This window comes from Erythranthe guttata, chromosome 12, assembly GCF_056151865.1.
Source record: "Erythranthe guttata isolate IM_541 chromosome 12, IM_541, whole genome shotgun sequence".
Lineage (NCBI taxonomy): Eukaryota > Viridiplantae > Streptophyta > Magnoliopsida > Lamiales > Phrymaceae > Erythranthe > Erythranthe guttata.
Window position 1 is genome coordinate 12,452,021 of NC_142544.1, and position 17,625 is coordinate 12,469,645.

Here is a 17,625-nt window from a genome sequence, read left to right on the forward strand (position 1 = left end):
TTCAGCTATTTTGTTATCAAGTTATCTGAAAATCATATTTTCTTCCAAATATTTTTACCTAATATTTCCAACAATTACAATAAAAGATTTATCAATCGAATGATTTAGTGATAAAAGTTTATTTGATTTTATTTTATAAGAAAATATAATTTATTTCAATTATCCGGTGTGATTTTTATTTTCTCGCACTTTGTGCGCTCGAAATTAGGTTGGAGGTTGAATAAGATAATAATTTAATTTATTATTTTGCACCCAATAAAAAAACAATAAAAAATGAATTATTCTTTATTATTCAAGTAAGGGTGAATTGTCAATAATTTATTGCATTTTGAGGGATAAAGTGCTATTATTGTTTTTCAAAGGTGCAAAGTGTCAAAAGACTCCATTTCAAGGGTGCAAAGTGGGATTAAGCGAATTCTTTTACCCATTAATTTCCATGTAAAGTTGAATCGGTTACTTATAACATTCATGTACCCACTACTCATATGTATATGTACCTCTACGTATACATGTATTAAGTAATTTATTTTTATTTAACTAAATTATTTTTACTAACTTAATCACTTAGGGGCATTTTTGTACATACAAAAAATGGAAGAAATCCAAATCATATTCATTGCACCAATGAATATAGTATAGATAAAATGATCTTACACAGTTGTAACTTGTATGTTGAGCCACGTCATTAGAATAATAAATATAGTATGTATTTAATTATTATTTTAAGTTGGCGTGGTTGAGCTATAGTAGGCTCAACTCGGCTCATAAATTTAATGGGATAATTAGTGAAAACCCCCCAATTCATTTACTTATATAAGGATGGATATAACATCTTTTTCATTATTAGTGAGAACCCCCCACCTTATATTAAATAATTTATTTTTTAATTAATATTATATTTAATAGGGTAAATTACAAACACCCTCTGAGGTATGGTCAAATTATAAAAATCCCCCCCTTGTTTGGATAATTACATCTACCCCCTTAACTATGATTTTTTCTTACACCTCCACCCTTATTGTGCCAAATTCAACATAATCATCTAGATTCCGTGGAATGTGCTCTAGTTTGTACTCGTTTTGTGTAAAAATACAGTTTTCGATGCACCACAAACTGATATATACAAGCTAAAAATCGCATGTTATGATCATCTTGCTTCATAATGTAGAGTTTGAATGGGATAAAACGGGTACACAAGTGATAATATTCCATATAATCTCGAAGATTCCACTAAATTTGAGGAGTTGAGGGGGTGATTGTAATTATCCAAACAAGAGGGGTGTTTTTGTAATTTGATCATACCTCAGGGGGTGTTTGTAATTTACCCTATTTAATATTACTAATATACCTAATTTGTCCTTCTATGTTATATTTAAAAGAACTAAACTTATTTTACGTTCTCTCTATTTCTCTGATTTTCCTCTCCCTTTTCTCTCTATAAACCACCGCCTCCAACCCTCCCCATCTATGCGTTGTCGACGCCGCCATCTCCAACCATCTTCCGTCTATGTGTCGTCGTCTACTCTCTCCCATCGGCGTTCCTCCTTCCACCGCCGCGAAAAGAAGGCAGTCTCCACCCCTGGAATTCCCTCGTCATGGACGGCATTAGGGTTTTCGTTAGGGAGAATGACGAGACTACGCAGCGGCGCTAGGGTTGATATTGCGTTTGAGATTTCAATAGAGACCACCGCCAAATATTATTTGATTGTTGTGGTTCTTCTTCTTCTCTGATTTTTTTAACCCAATTCTCGAATCTCAATTTTCTTAGTTGGAGATTTTGGTTGAATTCTTATATTGAAGGCTAATTTTGTGTTCAATCAATAGTATAATGGATGTTTGTTTTTTGTTGAAATTGTGTTGGTGTTATTTACAGACATATAGTTGTTTTCGTACAACAATATAGTTGTTTTTACTACATTTTAGTTGATGTTAATAAATAGTTGATTTAACAAATAGAATAGTTGATTTTGATAAATGAGAGTTGTTGGAGATATATAGTTGTTTTAGCTGAAGATAAAAAAAATACTAAAAAAATATTTTTTAAAAAATATAATAGAAAGTTATAAAAAAATATTTGTTTTTAAATATTATTTTTTAAATAAGAAATAAATAAATAAACGAAAATTAAAATTAAAATATAAAAATAAAAAGTGCATCTAAGTATGGTATAATAGGTAGTGAATAGAGCAAGGGTAAATTTGAGAATAAAAAAAAGATGGGTCCCTCACTAATAAAGGAAAAGGAGCTGGACCCATGCTCATTAAAATAATGCTAGAGGAGATTCTCACTAATAGTCCCTAAATTAATAGGGTTTATTAAAATGACTCAAGGTTTCGGTTAGGCCTGACTCAATTGACGGTCCTACTAATACACAATTTTGACATACGGAGTACATACTAATGTCCTTTAATATTTTGTTTGGTAAGTTTTAATTTTATTTAGTTTTTCTCATTTTGTTTGTTAATAGATACATTACTTCTTTCTTTCTTTTCATGAACTAGAAAGGTCAATGTATTAATTTTTCTGTCTTTCTTAATTATGTATCATGCATACTCTAGTTTATCAAAATAGCATTATTACATTTATAAAATGTATAAATATTTTGTTACATTTGTTATATTAATTTTTCTGTCTTTCTTAATTATGTATCATGCATGCTCTAGTTTATCAAAATAGTATTATTACATTTATAAAATGTATAAATATCTCGTTACATTGTTAAATTTTTGGCCATATAACCAAATTTTATTTAATAACGAAAAACATTAATAAATTTGTGATGTGTTCTAATTCCATGACAAATACTTTTCGTATTTTTGTTAAAAATGAATTGTTTTTGTACCTGTCTTTTTCGATTCTTCCATTAACCTTTTACATTGTTATGAAACTTTGGACGATATTTACATGTTTTTCTAAGCGGTTACCCTCTATTTTGCTTGTAACATATTCTTTATTACTTACCCATTTTTAACTCCAATTGTCTCATTTGTTATAAACACAATATCTTTGCGTGCGTAGAGCTGATGAAAATTAAAATATTTTTTTACTTATTCTTTAAGAGTAGTATTTCTTCTGAAATTATTTTGCAATTATTAAAGATTCCTTGTATTTCGTATTCTTATAAATATTTGTACTTGATTTTTGTTTAAATATTGTGTAGTTTTTTTTATCTAAATGTTTTTAGTTATTTTATATTTTCTATTAATTTTTATATGATAGATAAGTTTATACTAATACTTATATATGATATATGAGGTTTTTCTAATAAATAGACTAAGAGCAACTCCATGCTAAACATCAAAATTGAATTATTGAATACTCATTTAATATTTGAGATAATATTTTAAAATATATTTAAAACTCACCAACTCCAATCATAGTTATCAAATTTTATTATCAATCGGAAGTTTTTTGGTGATTTTTTTTTTAATTGCCACATGTCAATTTGTGAATGGTTGATTAGGTGGTTAATTTTTTAGTATCTGCAGGAAGTATTTTTAGATACAAATAGATGAAATATCAAAATACTAACCCATTTTGATAACACCATTGGAGAACATAACTTCTAAATTTTAGGAGTCAAATGGTAGTTAAGAGATTTGATAACTCATTTAGTAACTCCATTGGAGTTGCTCTAACATAGGAACACCGCCAATTAATTTATTAGTGTATTAATGTAATAATAACAAATATAATGATGGAATATGCATATACTTCTAGAAGTGTGGTTTTTTGCAACTTCCAGAAATCAAGAATGGAGTATGAAAGAAAAGACAATATAAATTTATGGACAAGAAAGTTGATTTTTTAGTAATTATTTGGACATGTCACTACTAACCTAACATACAAAGTATGCATTTTGCTTGTGTATGAATTTCATATTGAACATACTGATGTGTCTAATTGGGTTTTAACCCAAAAAGCCCATGAGGCTCATTCAAAGGAAAAGCCCAACACAAAAGCACTTAATTAAGAACCTCATAAGAAGCTATGGGAAGAAATCTAAGGTTTTTGTCCCACATTGGTTGTCGACAAGAAAACCATACCAAACTCCACCTATAAATATGTGTTATCAATCACATAACAAGGTAAACACTATTTAGGCAATTAATTAATATTATTTGCTTATATTGTGATAGTTTTCTGACTTGAGCGTCGGAGGACAATCGCTGGGCCACCCCGGCATAACGAGGCCCAGCATAACGAGTGGAGCGATTCCTTCGTCGGCATGTCACCTAGTGTTTTCACTGTTTTGTAGGTTAACGAGTGGAGCGATCCCTTCGACTACCTTGGACGCTTGGCTGACCCAACATTTTGGAGCAGCATCACATACATATCTGTTTGGCTACGCTGATCTTACCTATGTCTTTGTATTTTTCAGATTTTATTACGAGTTCCTTGGTATGTATATTGTGTTCACAAAAATAGGACTAATAATAGACATCAGTCATCACTAATGAAGCACTTAATTTTACGCTCACATGGACACAGTCATGTAGCAAAGCATAATAGATAATCAATATATTTTTTTTATAATAAATATGACAACATTTCAAGAAAACAAGATAACTTCATGCAAATTCAGTTGACGATGAAAAATGAATGGCATAAATTTGATTTTACAATTATGTATTTATAAACAACACCAAATCATGGAATATAATTTGTACCTGTAATTTTTGAATAACACATCAGTTGAGGAGGAAGGCCGATGGAGGTTAGGACTATGCACGATTTTCAGAATTTCATTAATCACATGTGCCTGATCGACTCGGGTTTCATCGGGCATACGTTCACCTGGAGCAATAATCGTAGTGGTACAAGTCGAGTATGGAAACGCCTGGATCGGGTATTAAATTAACTCTGCCACGCATCTCTCGTTTCCTAAGCTGAAAGTTTTTCATTTAGACCGTATTTGTTCAGATCATGCCCCTTTGAGTGTTCGGTTCATTTTCACCGTATGTGGCAAACCACCGGACTTTTCTTCAAGTAGTTAAGTCTTCGTGGGAAGGTCCGGTTTCAGGATCTCCAGGGCTTAAACTTTATCGAAAACTCACTCGTCTTCAACATGTGTTGCAGAATTGGAATTGGTCGACTTTTGGGGATCTTCGCAGTAACATTAGACAAACTGAGGAAAGATGTCATCGTTTGGAGGCTCAACTCCGATCCAACAGGGCTGGGATGACGCAATCTTTCAAGAACCGTTAAGATCAAAACAACAACTCTTGCGTGGGAAGCTAAAATGCTTTGTCAAAAAGCTAGATTAGATTGGAATAAAGATGGGGATCGTAACACTAAGATATATCATGCGACAATCAAAGAACATCGGAGAAAGAAACTCATCACGCTCGTTAAAGATGACAATACACTCACCACCAGTCCGACGGAAGTTGCGGCTATCGCCACAAATTATTTTGGTAATTTATTTAAGAGTAAAAAGCAGTTTGCCCCCTAAACTATGAGCCATTTTGCGCTTTGCCCCCCAAACAATTTTTTTTTGCACGTTTTTACCTAAACTCGAGTTTTTGTTGCACGGTGCCCAAAAAGTGGTATATTCCGGCAAAATTCACCGGAAATCTGTGCACGCGCGCCACATGTGAAATTGATAGGGTTAAATTTGTCTATTCACTCGCATCTTGACTAAAAGTTTAATTTTTCCTTTTTCTTTTTTATCTCTCCTTTTCATTTTTCATTTTTTTAATCTGCCAAATCTCTTTCTCTCTCTCTAATTCTCAACTTCTGTAAAAAAAATTATTATTGTTCCCATCTTGCTTAGCCCAAATTCCTCCCCTGCGCCGCCTCCAATTCCCACTCCTTCCGCCGTCGGAATTTCCCTAATCAATTCTACCAAAGCAACCCAGGACCCAACTCCGACAACGAGACCTATCGCTCAAACCCCAGCCCACAACCTCCCACCACCCCGTTGCGAAACGACTCCATTTCGGCGCCGGCAGACAAGGCTAATGGGGATGTGAAGCCGGGGAAGGAGCCCGTCAAAACGGCGGTGGCGGAATCGAAGAAGGAATGAGTAAAGTTTTGAGTCTAGATTGTTTTGATTGACGAGATGTTCGAAGACACACTCGGCGGAATCGAAGAAGGAATGAGTAAATTAGGAATGAGAATCAATTTCTGTAAATTTTTTTATTCTATGTAGAATTGATTGAAAATATTTTTATGGATGGAGATGAGGTTTAATTGCTCCGTTCGTTGCTCTCTGTTCTTTTGGCATTGGGTCTGGGAGGTTGTTGGGGAAGAAGATCACAATTTTTTTTTTTTGTTTTTTAATGATTAATTATATTTAATATATAGAATTTTAGTGAATAGACAAATTTACCCCCGCAAATCACACGTGCATCGCACATGATACAACATTCCGGTCAAAATTGCCGGAAAATTGAGTTTAGGGGGCACCGTGCAACGAATTAACGAGTTTAGGTAAAAACGTGCAAATTTTTTTTGTTTGGGGGGTAAAGTGCAAATCGGCCCATAGTTTAGGGGGCAAACTGCTTTTTACTCTTTATTTAACGCCAGCCAGGGGCAGAACTACTTGGAATCCGGGGGGCCCAGCCCCTGCAGAAAAAAAATCCTTACCAATTTTTTTTTTTTTTTTTTTTTTTTAATAATCAATTAATATACTAATGGACAAGCCCACCTAGCCCCTGTAGAGAAAAAAAATTCTTCTCAGTTATTTTTTTGGGGCTTTAAGATATAGGTCCCTGGTGAGAAACTTTATTAGAACTAAATGACAAGTCAAACTAAACATTTGCTTCACATCCTTTATAAATTTTATTCCAAAAATACCCCTCATACACAAAAAATAAAATTTGCATCAAGTAATATTTAAACTGTATTTATCATTTTCATTCTGCATTTAATATTTTAAATTTTACATCTAGCATTTTTGTTATTATTTTTTTTCGTCGATCATTTTCCTTTCTGCATTTTCGTATTTTTTCATCATTATAATAATCTATTTTTTCCTTTTCTTTCTACATAATATTGAATATTATGATTTTTTTTTTAAAAAATTCGGCCATAGAAATTGTAGGAAAGTTGTAGTAGACCATAGTCACGTATAGACATCCATAGAAAACTGTAGTAATCTGAAGTCACAATATTCTTAAAACTCTAACTCCTCCTTTGAATCCTAGCCGCTAGACACCATAGACACCCATAGACAACTGTAGATATGAAATCGAACGCCCTTTGAATCCTAGCCGTTAGACACCATAGACACCCATAGACAACTGTAGATATGAAATCGAACGCCAACGTCAAGCCGCTAAAGATATCACAAACCCCACCCACATTGTCGTCGCCATCCCCCACCCCCTTATCGCTGCGTCACCGGCACCATCCCCCAACCACGAGGGCCGCAAACCAGCGAACGCCATCCTCATGGCCAACACCGCGTCACCATGTTCAATTATTAATTTTCAAGTTAGTAGTTAATTATTGCAATATTGTGTTCCAGATAACTTAAAATTCAAATTGAAATGAATGATTAGAAAAAAATAAATTATGAATATAACTCTCAGTTCATCACAAATTTAAAAACAAACAACTAAAAAAAATGCATAATTGAGACACTAGTCAAAATGGAAGTGTTCTATAATCATCATTTTTTTCCAACTTCATATGTTTATATCTACATATATATATATGTATATATACTATGGCAGTTCAAAATCGGAGGCGTGTCCGGAACTTGTCCGTGTTCGTGGACTCATCGTCATCATCGTAGTTGGCTCTCCGAATTCATCCTCATCGCTCTTCCCGTCGGAGTATGCGACTCGATCTCCCCTTCGGCGTATCTACCGTCAAACATTTTTATCATTTTATTTTATTAATCTATCTCTATTCTCTCACACACAGACACACACAGGAGAAAAATAATTACCTGGTTGTTTGGGGGGTTTTGACTTCCATCGATTTCTTCGACATAGAGATTTTACTGATCATAATTTCCGGGCAGCGACGATTTCCTCCCCGACGGCGAAGTGAACGGATCCTCCACCGGAACGACGCTCTCGTCGCAAGTCGAAGCCCCATCGCTTCCCGATTCAGAGTTCTCCCTCTGGCTCACGTTAGCCCTCTCCCTCTCCGTAACCCTATACGCAGACATCTTAAACGGAATCTGCCAAATCGACATCAAATTCGAGTTCCCAATCAACGGAAACCCCCTCACAATCCCCAATTCAATCTCCCCAAAATCAATCGGCGGCATCGGCGCGTCGATCTGGCTGTGCTCATGGTTCATCGCCAAAAACCTCTTCGCATAGTGAAACACCCGGCCGTTGATTCGGATCCGTCGCCCAACATTTCTTCGTCAGATTCGTGATATACTTCGCCGCCCCTGCTCCTTCTCCCACAACGCTGCCTCCACCACGACGCTCTTCGCTGCCCCTGCTCCTTCTCCCTCCGTCGCCGGCGACGGCGGCCTTCATGGTGTTACTGGAGAAAAAGAAGAGAGAGAGGAGAGAAAAAGAGAGATGGGAGCAAACGTGAGAGCGAGAGAACGGCGAGAGAGAACGTGAGAGAGAGAAAACGAAAGGAATAAGATATTATATTTAGGTTATAAGGGCAAATTAGGGATTAAAAAAATTAAAGGATGTGCCTCATATATTATTTGAAAATAGGGATTTAATTAAAAGATTAAATTTAAGGTTGTCATTTAGTTCGAATTAGGTTTGATTTGAGGGGCTCCTAGCATATTAACCCTATTTTTTTTTTTTTAAATAACCAACTATACAAGCTTTGGCCCACTAGAGATTCACTTTTGTAATATAATATTATTTGACTTGTAAATTGTAATTAAAAGTAATTGAATAGTCAAAACTTCTACCACAATTTACATCCACACACACGGTTTAATTTCAAGAAAAAAAAAATTCTTTTCTTCCATTAACTTACATCCACATACATGATTTAATTTCAAGCAAAAAAAAAAGTTATTTTCTTCCATTAACAGAAGAGGTAGAACAGACGAAAGCGACACAATTTTATTTCTTCCAAGTTCCAAATCACAATTTTAAGGGTAATTTCTGTAAGGTAAATAATTTTTTTTCCTTGTCTATTATATCCCTATCCCTTTCATTCTTTTTTTCCATTTCATCATTTGTGTTAGGATTTTTTATATTCTAGAAAACTATATGAATTTATATTTTGGATATGGATTTCTTGGGTTCTTTTAAAATTATGGGTTAAATATAATTTAATCAACCTATGCTTTGAGCAGGGCGGACCCAGAGACATCGTGATGGGGGGGCGAAAAAAGAGTAGAAAGATTTATTTTTTTTCTAAATAAATAAAATTTTAAGAACACTATATTTAAAAGAAAATAAGCTTAATTTTTCAGAGTTTTGATATGGTCAACGAAATATTACAATTCTCCACGAAAATAGAAAGAGGAAAAAAAAAAAAAAAAAAAAAACCCAAACAACATAGGGTAGACTATGTACTCAAAAGAAAAAAAACATACAATCTGTACTAAAAAAAGGAAGAAAATTATAATAATTTAAAATTGTGCTTTACGATCCTTCAATGAGCAAAAATCATCTATTACAGAGTTTGTACTAAAAGATTCAGCAATTTCCTTCTCAATGTGTAGAAGCATGCAATCTCCAAGAAATCCATCCTCCATTTTGTTTCGAAGTCTAGTTTTAGTAAGCTTCATAACAAAAAAAGCTCGCTCTGTAGTAGCAGTAGAAACTGGAAGAAGTAAAATCAGACGAATCAACCTATCAACCAGGTAATATATTTTCGCTTTTCCCGTCTTTGTCAAATCTTCACACAACGCCGCAAGAGTTGATACATGACATAAATCATGATGCTTAGTCACATCAAGATGATAATGGTTCAACTGAAATTTTAGAAAAAGTCTGTCATGTTCTGTGAAGTCTGCGGGATAATACTTTTCAACAAGAGTGAAAATATCCTCTACATTGAAGGACTTGTATGAGTCGTTCGGATCCAAAGCACAACTAAGAGTTAAGAGTTCCAAAGTTCGATCATTAAATATGCAATTCAACTCTTTCAATTGTGTATCAATTGTGTTCACAAAGATATCAAAATGAAAATGATGTTCTGTTGTAATATTGATACCCCGTGGTTGATGAATCGACTTTCCCCGGCCTACTTTATAAGCACAACTCATATCAGGCACATCAACTTCATTCCTTTCACAAAATGATGTAACATCATTCATAAAAGTATCCCATCCATCGTCTCTTAAATTTTGAAGAAGCTGCTTCGTCGTTGAGACCAAATGCATAGCATTTATAATATCTTGGGACCTCTGTTGCAAAGCTTGACAAAGAACATCAGTTATTCCCATTACCTCTTTCATCAAAAGTAGAATAAAAACAAATTGAAAGGATAACATAGAAGTATAAGCAGAATCGGCATCACCACGTTGATAATAATTTGCTCCATCAGCTACAATACTTTGAAGCACGGTCCCAGTTGCACTGAACATTTTTATCAAACTGCAAACTGAAGAAAAATGAGACCCCCATGGAGTATTCCCAGCTCGTTGCAAAATACCAATCTAATTGGCTCCACGACCCGTCTCAAGTTCATTAATAGATATCAAACGAGAAATTTCAGCTTGTTGTGCAGTAAGTAACTCGCCATTTCGCTTACAAGAAGCACCCACAATATTAACAACGGAGTCCAACTTTGAGAAAAATTGATGAACAAGAATCACTTCTCTTGATGCTGTAACTAATGCCAATTGAAGTCGATGCGCAAAACAATGCACGTAATAAGCATATGGACAATCTTGTAAAAATAATGCTTGTAATCCATTCCATTCACCCCGCATATTGCTTGCGCCATCATAACCTTGCCCTCTAAGGTTCTCAACATTTAAAGTATGGAATGAAAATATAGCTAAAAGCTCATGTTTAAGGGTCAATGAAGTCGTATTCTTAACGCTTACGACATCAAAGAAGCGCTCTTGGAGAATACCCATCTTCTCAACAAATCTCAAAACAAGAGCCATTTGTTCTTTTTTGGATTCATCTCGTGCTTCATCAACATGAATACAAAATTTAGAATCACCAATATCTTCTCGAATTTTTTTCCTTACTTTAGAAGCAATAATATGCAATATCTCCTTTTGAATTTTTGGAGATATGTATTTGGCCTTAGGAGGAGCTTTTTCTAGAACCGTTGATGCTACTTTATCATTATAACTAGCCAAAAGTTTCACCATTTCACGAAAATTACCTGGATTCTTTGATGTTGGTCCTTCGTCGTGACCTCGAAAAAGACATGATTGATGTGCAAGCCACCGAACACAATCAATCGAGGTTTTAAGCGTCAATCGATTATTCAATATTTGCTCCGTCGATTGTCTTTGCATAACCTTATCAATATGCCTCGAGTGATTCATTAAATCCTGGCATGATTCCACAAAAGAGAGAATGTGGGGAAGTATGATCTCCCATATGACATAAAAAAACACAGTTTAGTCCATCATTTATCCTCTTCCAGCCTCTAAATCCCTTCACAGTATATGCATCTGCACCAAATTTTGCATTTGTCTCACTAGCAAAAATATAGCATGGTAAACAATAAGCGGCATTTGTGGTAGGTGAATATTCTAACCAAGAAGGAAATTGAGAAAACCAAGAATATTGGAATCGTCGAAGATTGTTCTCACTCCCTGAATAAGGATATGCTTTTAAGTGAAATTGATATGGCCCAAATTTGATGTACGCACGTCGTATTTCATCTCGTTGGTTTACGGGATATGTCCAAATTTGAGGTCGTTTTCCCGGATCACGTTCCAAAGAATTGATATTAAACTCTTGATCAAGTTTATTAACTTCAACTTGGGTAATAGGTTCAACGGGTTCTTTAATGACACTCTTAAAAAATGCATCGATAGTATTACTTCTTATTCGTTTGGCTTGTGGAAGAGATATAAGAAAAACTGATCTGCAATTCAAAGAATCAAACAACCTATAAATAAATTTCAAACATTTAATAGTATTAGTGATTTCGTTTTTATTTTTACTTGACTATGTAGTCAAAAAAATTGCAACAGGAGCACAAAAATAAATTAAAATTATGCATCCTTACCAATTTGAGTATATATATTTGTGTTGTATCAAGGATGCATAATTTTAATTTATTTTTGTGCTCCTGTTGCAATTTTTTTGACTACATAGTCAAGTAAAAATAAAAACGAAATCACTAATACTATTAAATGTTTGAAATTTATTTATAGGTTGTTTGATTCTTTGAATTGCAGATCAGTTTTTCTTATGTCTCTGCCACAAGCCAAACGAAATAGAAGTAATACTATTGATGCATTTTTTAAGAGTGTCGGTAAAGAACCCGTTGAACCTATTACCGAAGTTGGAGTTAAACTTGATCAAGAGTTTAATATCAATTCTTTGGAACGTGATCCGGGAAAACGACCTCAAATTTGGACATATCCCGTAAACCAACGAGGTGAAATACGACGTGCGTACATCAAATTTGGCCCATATCAATTTCATTTAAAAGCATATCCTTATTCAGGGAGTGATAACAATCTTCGACGATTCCAATATTCTTGGTTTTCTCAATTTCCTTCTTGGTTAGAATATTCACCTACCACAAATGCCGCTTATTATTTACCATGCTATCTTTTTTCTAGTGAGACAAATGCAAAATTTGGTGCAGATGCATATACTGTGAAGGGATTTAGAGGCTTGAAGAAGATAAATGATGGACTAAACTGTGTTTTTTTATGTCATATGGGAGATCATACTTCCCCACATTCTCTCTTTGTGGAATCATGCCAGGATTTAATAAATCACTCGAGGCATATTGATAAGGTTATGCAAAGACAATCGACGGAGCAAATATTGAATAATCGATTGAGGCTTAAAACCTCGATTGATTGTGTTCGGTGGCTTGCATATCAATCATGTCCTTTTCGAGGTCACGACGAAGGACCAACATCAAAGAATCCAGGTAATTTTCGTGAAATGGTGAAACTTTTGGCTAGTTATAATGATAAAATAGCATCAACGATTCTAGAAAAAGCTCCTCCTAAGGCCAAATACATATCTCCAAAAATTCAAAAGGAGATATTGCATATTATTGCTTCTAAAGTAAGGAAAAAAATTCGAGAAGATATTGGTGATTCTAAATTTTGTGTTCTTGTTGATGAAGCACGAGATGAATCCAAAAAAGAACAAATGGCTCTTGTTTTGAGATTTGTTGAGAAGATGGGTATTCTCCAAGAGCGCTTCTTTGATGTCGTAAGCGTTAAGAATACGACTTCATTGACCCTTAAACATGAGCTTTTAGCTATATTTTCATTCCATACTTTAAATGTTGAGAACCTTAGAGGGAAAGGTTATGATGGCGCAAGCAATATGCGGGGTGAATGGAATGGATTACAAGCATTATTTTTACAAGATTGTCCATATGCTTATTACGTGCATTGTTTTGCGCATCGACTTCAATTGGCATTAGTTACAGCATCGAGAGAAGTGATTCTTGTTCATAAATTTTTCTCAAAGTTGGACTCCGTTGTTAATATTGTGGGTGCTTCTTGTAAGCGAAATGGTGAGTTACTTACCGCACAACAAGCTGAAATTTCTCGTTTGATATCTATTAATGAACTTGAGATGGGTCGTGGAGCCAATCAGATTGGTAATTTGCAACGAGCTGGGAATACTCGATGGGGGTCTCATTTTTCTTCAGTTTGCAGTTTGATAAAAATGTTCAGTGCAACTGGGACCGTGCTTCAAAGTATTGTAGCTGATGGAGCAAATTATTCTCAACGTGGTGATGCCGATTCTGCTTATACTTCTATGTTATCCTTTCAATTTGTTTTTATTCTACTTTTGATGAAAGAGGTAATGGGAATAACTGATGTTCTTTGTCAAGCTTTGCAACAGAGGTCCCAAGATATTATAAATGCTATGCATTTGGTCTCAACGACGAAGCAGCTTCTTCAAAATTTAAGAGACGATGGATGGGATACTTTTATGAATGATGTTACATCATTTTGTGAAAGGAATGAAGTTGATGTGCCTGATATGAGTTGTGCTTATAAAGTAGGCCGGGGAAAGTCGATTCATCAACCACGGGGTATCAATATTACAACAGAACATCATTTTCATTTTGATATCTTTGTGAACACAATTGATACACAATTGAAAGAGTTGAATTGCATATTTAATGATCGAACTTTGGAACTCTTAACTCTTAGTTGTGCTTTGGATCGGAACGACTCATACAAGTCCTTCAATGTAGAGGATATTTTCACTCTTGTTGAAAAGTATTTTCCCGCAGACTTCACAGAACATGACAGACTTCTTCTAAAATTTCAGTTGAACCATTATCATCTTGATGTGACTAAGCATCAAGATTTATGTCATGTATCAACTCTTGCGGCGTTGTGTGAAGGTTTGACAAAGACGGGAAATACGAAAATATATTACCTGGTTGATAGGTTGATTCGTCTGATTTTACTTCTTCTAGTTTCTACTGCTACTACAGAGCGAGCTTTTTCTGTTATAAAGCTTACTAAAACTAGACTTCGAAACAAAATGGAGGATGGATTTCTTGGAGATTGCATGCTTCTACACATTGAGAAGGAAATTGCTGAATCTTTTAGTACAGACTCTATAACAGATGATTTTTGCTCATTGAAGGATCGTAAAGCACAATTTTAAATTATTATAATTTTCTTCCTTTTTTTAGTACAGATTGTATGTTTTTTTTCTTTTGAGTACAGAGTCTACTCTTTTTGGTTTTTTTTTTTTTTTTTGTTTTTTTTTTTTTCCTCTTTCTATTTTCGAGGAGAATTGTAATATTTTGTTGACCATATCAAAACTCTGAAAAATTAAGCTTATTTTCTTGTAATTATAGTGTTCTTAAAAATTTATTTATTTAGAAAAAAAAAAAATCTTTCTCCTTTTTTTTCGCCCCCCCCCCCACCACGATGTCCCTGGGTCCGCCCCTGACGCCAGCGAGTATTACATGGATGAGTCGCTATTCGAGCATATCCCAGCCAGTATCTCTGCAGATATCGCAGAGGTTAGCAAAATTATTGCCTGGTATAATTGATGAGGAGCAAGTGGGTTTTGTGCAAGGTCATAGTATAGCTACTCACGCTGTGCTAGCCCAGGAACTTATGGGGAATATTCATCGTCACGTGGCCGGGGGAAACTTGGTGCTCAAGTTATATATGTCGAAAGGATATGATAGGATGGAATGGCATTTTCTTTTGCGAGCGCTACGTGCATTTGGATTCTCCCATTCAGTCGTGGACCTGATATTTCGTAGTATATGCAACATTTGGTACTCGTTTAAAATTAACGGTGAAAGTGTGGGATAGTTCCAGTCGTTTCGTGGTGTTCTGTAGGGAAATCCTTTATCGCCTTTACTATTTATCCTTGGGCAACAAATGTTGACAGCCAATCTTAAAATTTGAGTTTCCGAACAGATGATTCATAAATATAAGATGGGGAGAAATGAGTTGAGCATTACACATCTCTTTTATGCGGACGATGTTCTATTATTTACTAATGGCTCAACGTGGTCGATTGACGCATTGACGGTCTTGATGAGAGTGTACGAAAAATTGCCAGACCAACTTGTTAATCAAGGTAAAAATGGTCTAATACTTGGGTAAAAGAGCTAGTAGCAATACAACTAGTCTCGAAGCGAGTACCGGAATTCGTTGCAGAAAAACTGCCGCTTCGTTGTAAGCACCAAGATAGGATAAAAATGATTAATCCCGAATTTGGATTTTAGTGATTTTGTGAAGACTTGAAAAAAATAATATTTTTGAGTAGAGAAAGTAAAATACAAGTGTTTTGTGGATGGAAAAATTACTTCTCTTTTTGTTTTTCTTGTCTTGCTTACAATCATCTCTAGCACTCCATATTTATAGTGAGGAGTACATTAATCTACTAATAAATTACAAGATAACTTTTAGACTAACAACTCTTTTAATTCTAATTTAATACTTAGGAAAATCAAAAGACAATTGTCCATACATCTAGACAATGGTGCTTCAAATTCACTTTTATTCCAACATTCAATCCTCCACTTATTCCAACATGAATGCCCACTTCATCCAACATGAATGCCCACTTCTTCCAATATTGAATTGCCACTAATTCCAATATTGAATTCGCATTTATTCAATTTATTCCAACATTGCCTCCCGTAAATTGAATTTGCTTTTGACTCCCAAACCTTCCACATTTTTCGAAAAAATGGGACCTCCAAGTGGCTTAGTGAAAATATCGGCAAGTTGTTCTTCACTTTTGCAATACTCAAGATTGAGTTCACCCTCATGAACAAGTTCCCTTAAGAAATGGAAACGAAGTCGAATGTGCTTTGTTCTTCCATGAAGAACTGGATCTTTCGAGATAGAAATAGCCGAGCTATTATCACAAAAGAGAGTTGTAGGCCCATCTTGCTTGAAACTCAAGGTTTAGAGAATTCCTCTCAACCACACAATTTGACATCCGGCGGAAGAAGCCGCGATGTACTCCGCTTCGGTTGTAGAAAGGGCCACGATTGGTTGTTTTTTCGAACTCCAAGAAATTGCTCCACTTCCAAGATTAAAAACATAACCGGAAGTACTTTTAGAGTCATCCACGCTTCCACCAAGATCACTCCTCAATTTTTTTATTTTGAAACCGGAAAATTTTTCAACTTGGATTTTAAAATCTTTGAAGCATGAAAGAGTTTCGGATTTTTCTTTCACAAAATAAGCCCAAACTTTTCTTTTAAAATCATCAATAAATAACAAGAAATACCGATTACCACCGAGAGAGGGAACTTGAAATGGTCCACAAAGGTCACTATGAATGAGCTCCAATGGTGACTTTGATTTCCAATTTGACTTGGAAAGAAATGGCTCTCGGTGTTGCTTCCCCAATTGGCATTCTTCACAAATTTCGTCCATGGCTTTAATGTTCGGCAATCCTTGAACAATTTGCTTGTTTGATAACTCCTTCAAACTTTGGAAATTAAGATGCCCAACCGGTCATGCCACAACTTTGAAACATCGTCCTTCACAGTTAAATGACAAGAGGCTTCAAAATTATCAAGTTTGATCGGAAAAATATTATTTCCGGTCATACCGATATTTGCAATGTGTTGATCTTTCTTTTTCAAAACGCAAGTGAAGTCGTCGAAAAACATGTTGAAACCTTTCCTCATCAAGTGACCAACACTTAGCAAATTACTTGCCAAGTTAGGTACATAGTAAACCTCAGACATTGTTTCGACTTTTCCGGATTTTGTTTTGAAGACAATTTCTCCAACACCTTCTAATGCGTAGGTGTATCCATCTCCAAGCGTAACTGTCCCATGGCTAGCTTCGACAAGATTTGAGAATAATTTTTTATTCCCCGTCATGTGCTTGCTCGCACCACTATCCAAATACCAAGTATTTTCAAAGCTACCGTTAGATGCAATCAATAAAGTCTCCATATTTTTTACTTTATTTTCATGCAAATAACCAACTGCTTGCCTTTTTTCTGGATATTTTTCCCAACAATCATTGATTTTGTGTCCCAGTTTATGAAAATAATGACACTCAACGTAAGGCCTTGTACCTTTATATGATCCTCGGCCTCGGCCTCTTCCTTT

At 35.0% G+C, this 17,625-nt stretch overlaps 3 protein-coding genes and 1 long non-coding RNA gene across 4 annotated transcripts; 1 reads left to right on the top strand and 3 right to left on the bottom strand.

The window, feature by feature from the left end:
- Positions 1 to 7,488: 7,488 nt before the first annotated feature.
- LOC148766473 (uncharacterized) lies at positions 7,489 to 8,535 on the bottom strand. The gene is made up of 2 exons (XR_016035102.1): positions 7,901 to 8,535; positions 7,489 to 7,814 (listed from the first exon to the last, which is right to left on the bottom strand). It is a non-coding gene; the product is annotated as an uncharacterized LOC148766473 (long non-coding RNA).
- A 982-nt stretch (positions 8,536 to 9,517) lies between these two features.
- On the bottom strand, positions 9,518 to 10,477 carry LOC148766474 (uncharacterized). The gene has a single exon (XM_088827302.1). It carries the CDS (start codon positions 10,475 to 10,477, stop codon positions 9,518 to 9,520), a length of 960 nt encoding a protein of 319 aa, XP_088683428.1.
- A 68-nt stretch (positions 10,478 to 10,545) lies between these two features.
- Positions 10,546 to 12,636, bottom strand: LOC105962645 (uncharacterized). The gene is made up of 5 exons (XM_088827303.1): positions 12,611 to 12,636; positions 11,754 to 11,970; positions 11,614 to 11,671; positions 11,469 to 11,527; positions 10,546 to 11,404 (listed from the first exon to the last, which is right to left on the bottom strand). The coding sequence occupies exons 1-5, from the start codon at positions 12,634 to 12,636 to the stop codon at positions 10,550 to 10,552; spliced, it is 1,215 nt and encodes a 404-aa protein (XP_088683429.1). The 3' UTR covers positions 10,546 to 10,549.
- Positions 12,637 to 12,669: 33 nt separating this feature from the next.
- Positions 12,670 to 14,687, top strand: LOC105949477 (uncharacterized). Its single transcript, XM_012972789.2, has one exon. The coding sequence runs from the start codon at positions 12,753 to 12,755 to the stop codon at positions 14,685 to 14,687; it is 1,935 nt and encodes a 644-aa protein (XP_012828243.2). The 5' UTR covers positions 12,670 to 12,752.
- The last annotated feature ends 2,938 nt before the right edge of the window (positions 14,688 to 17,625 follow it).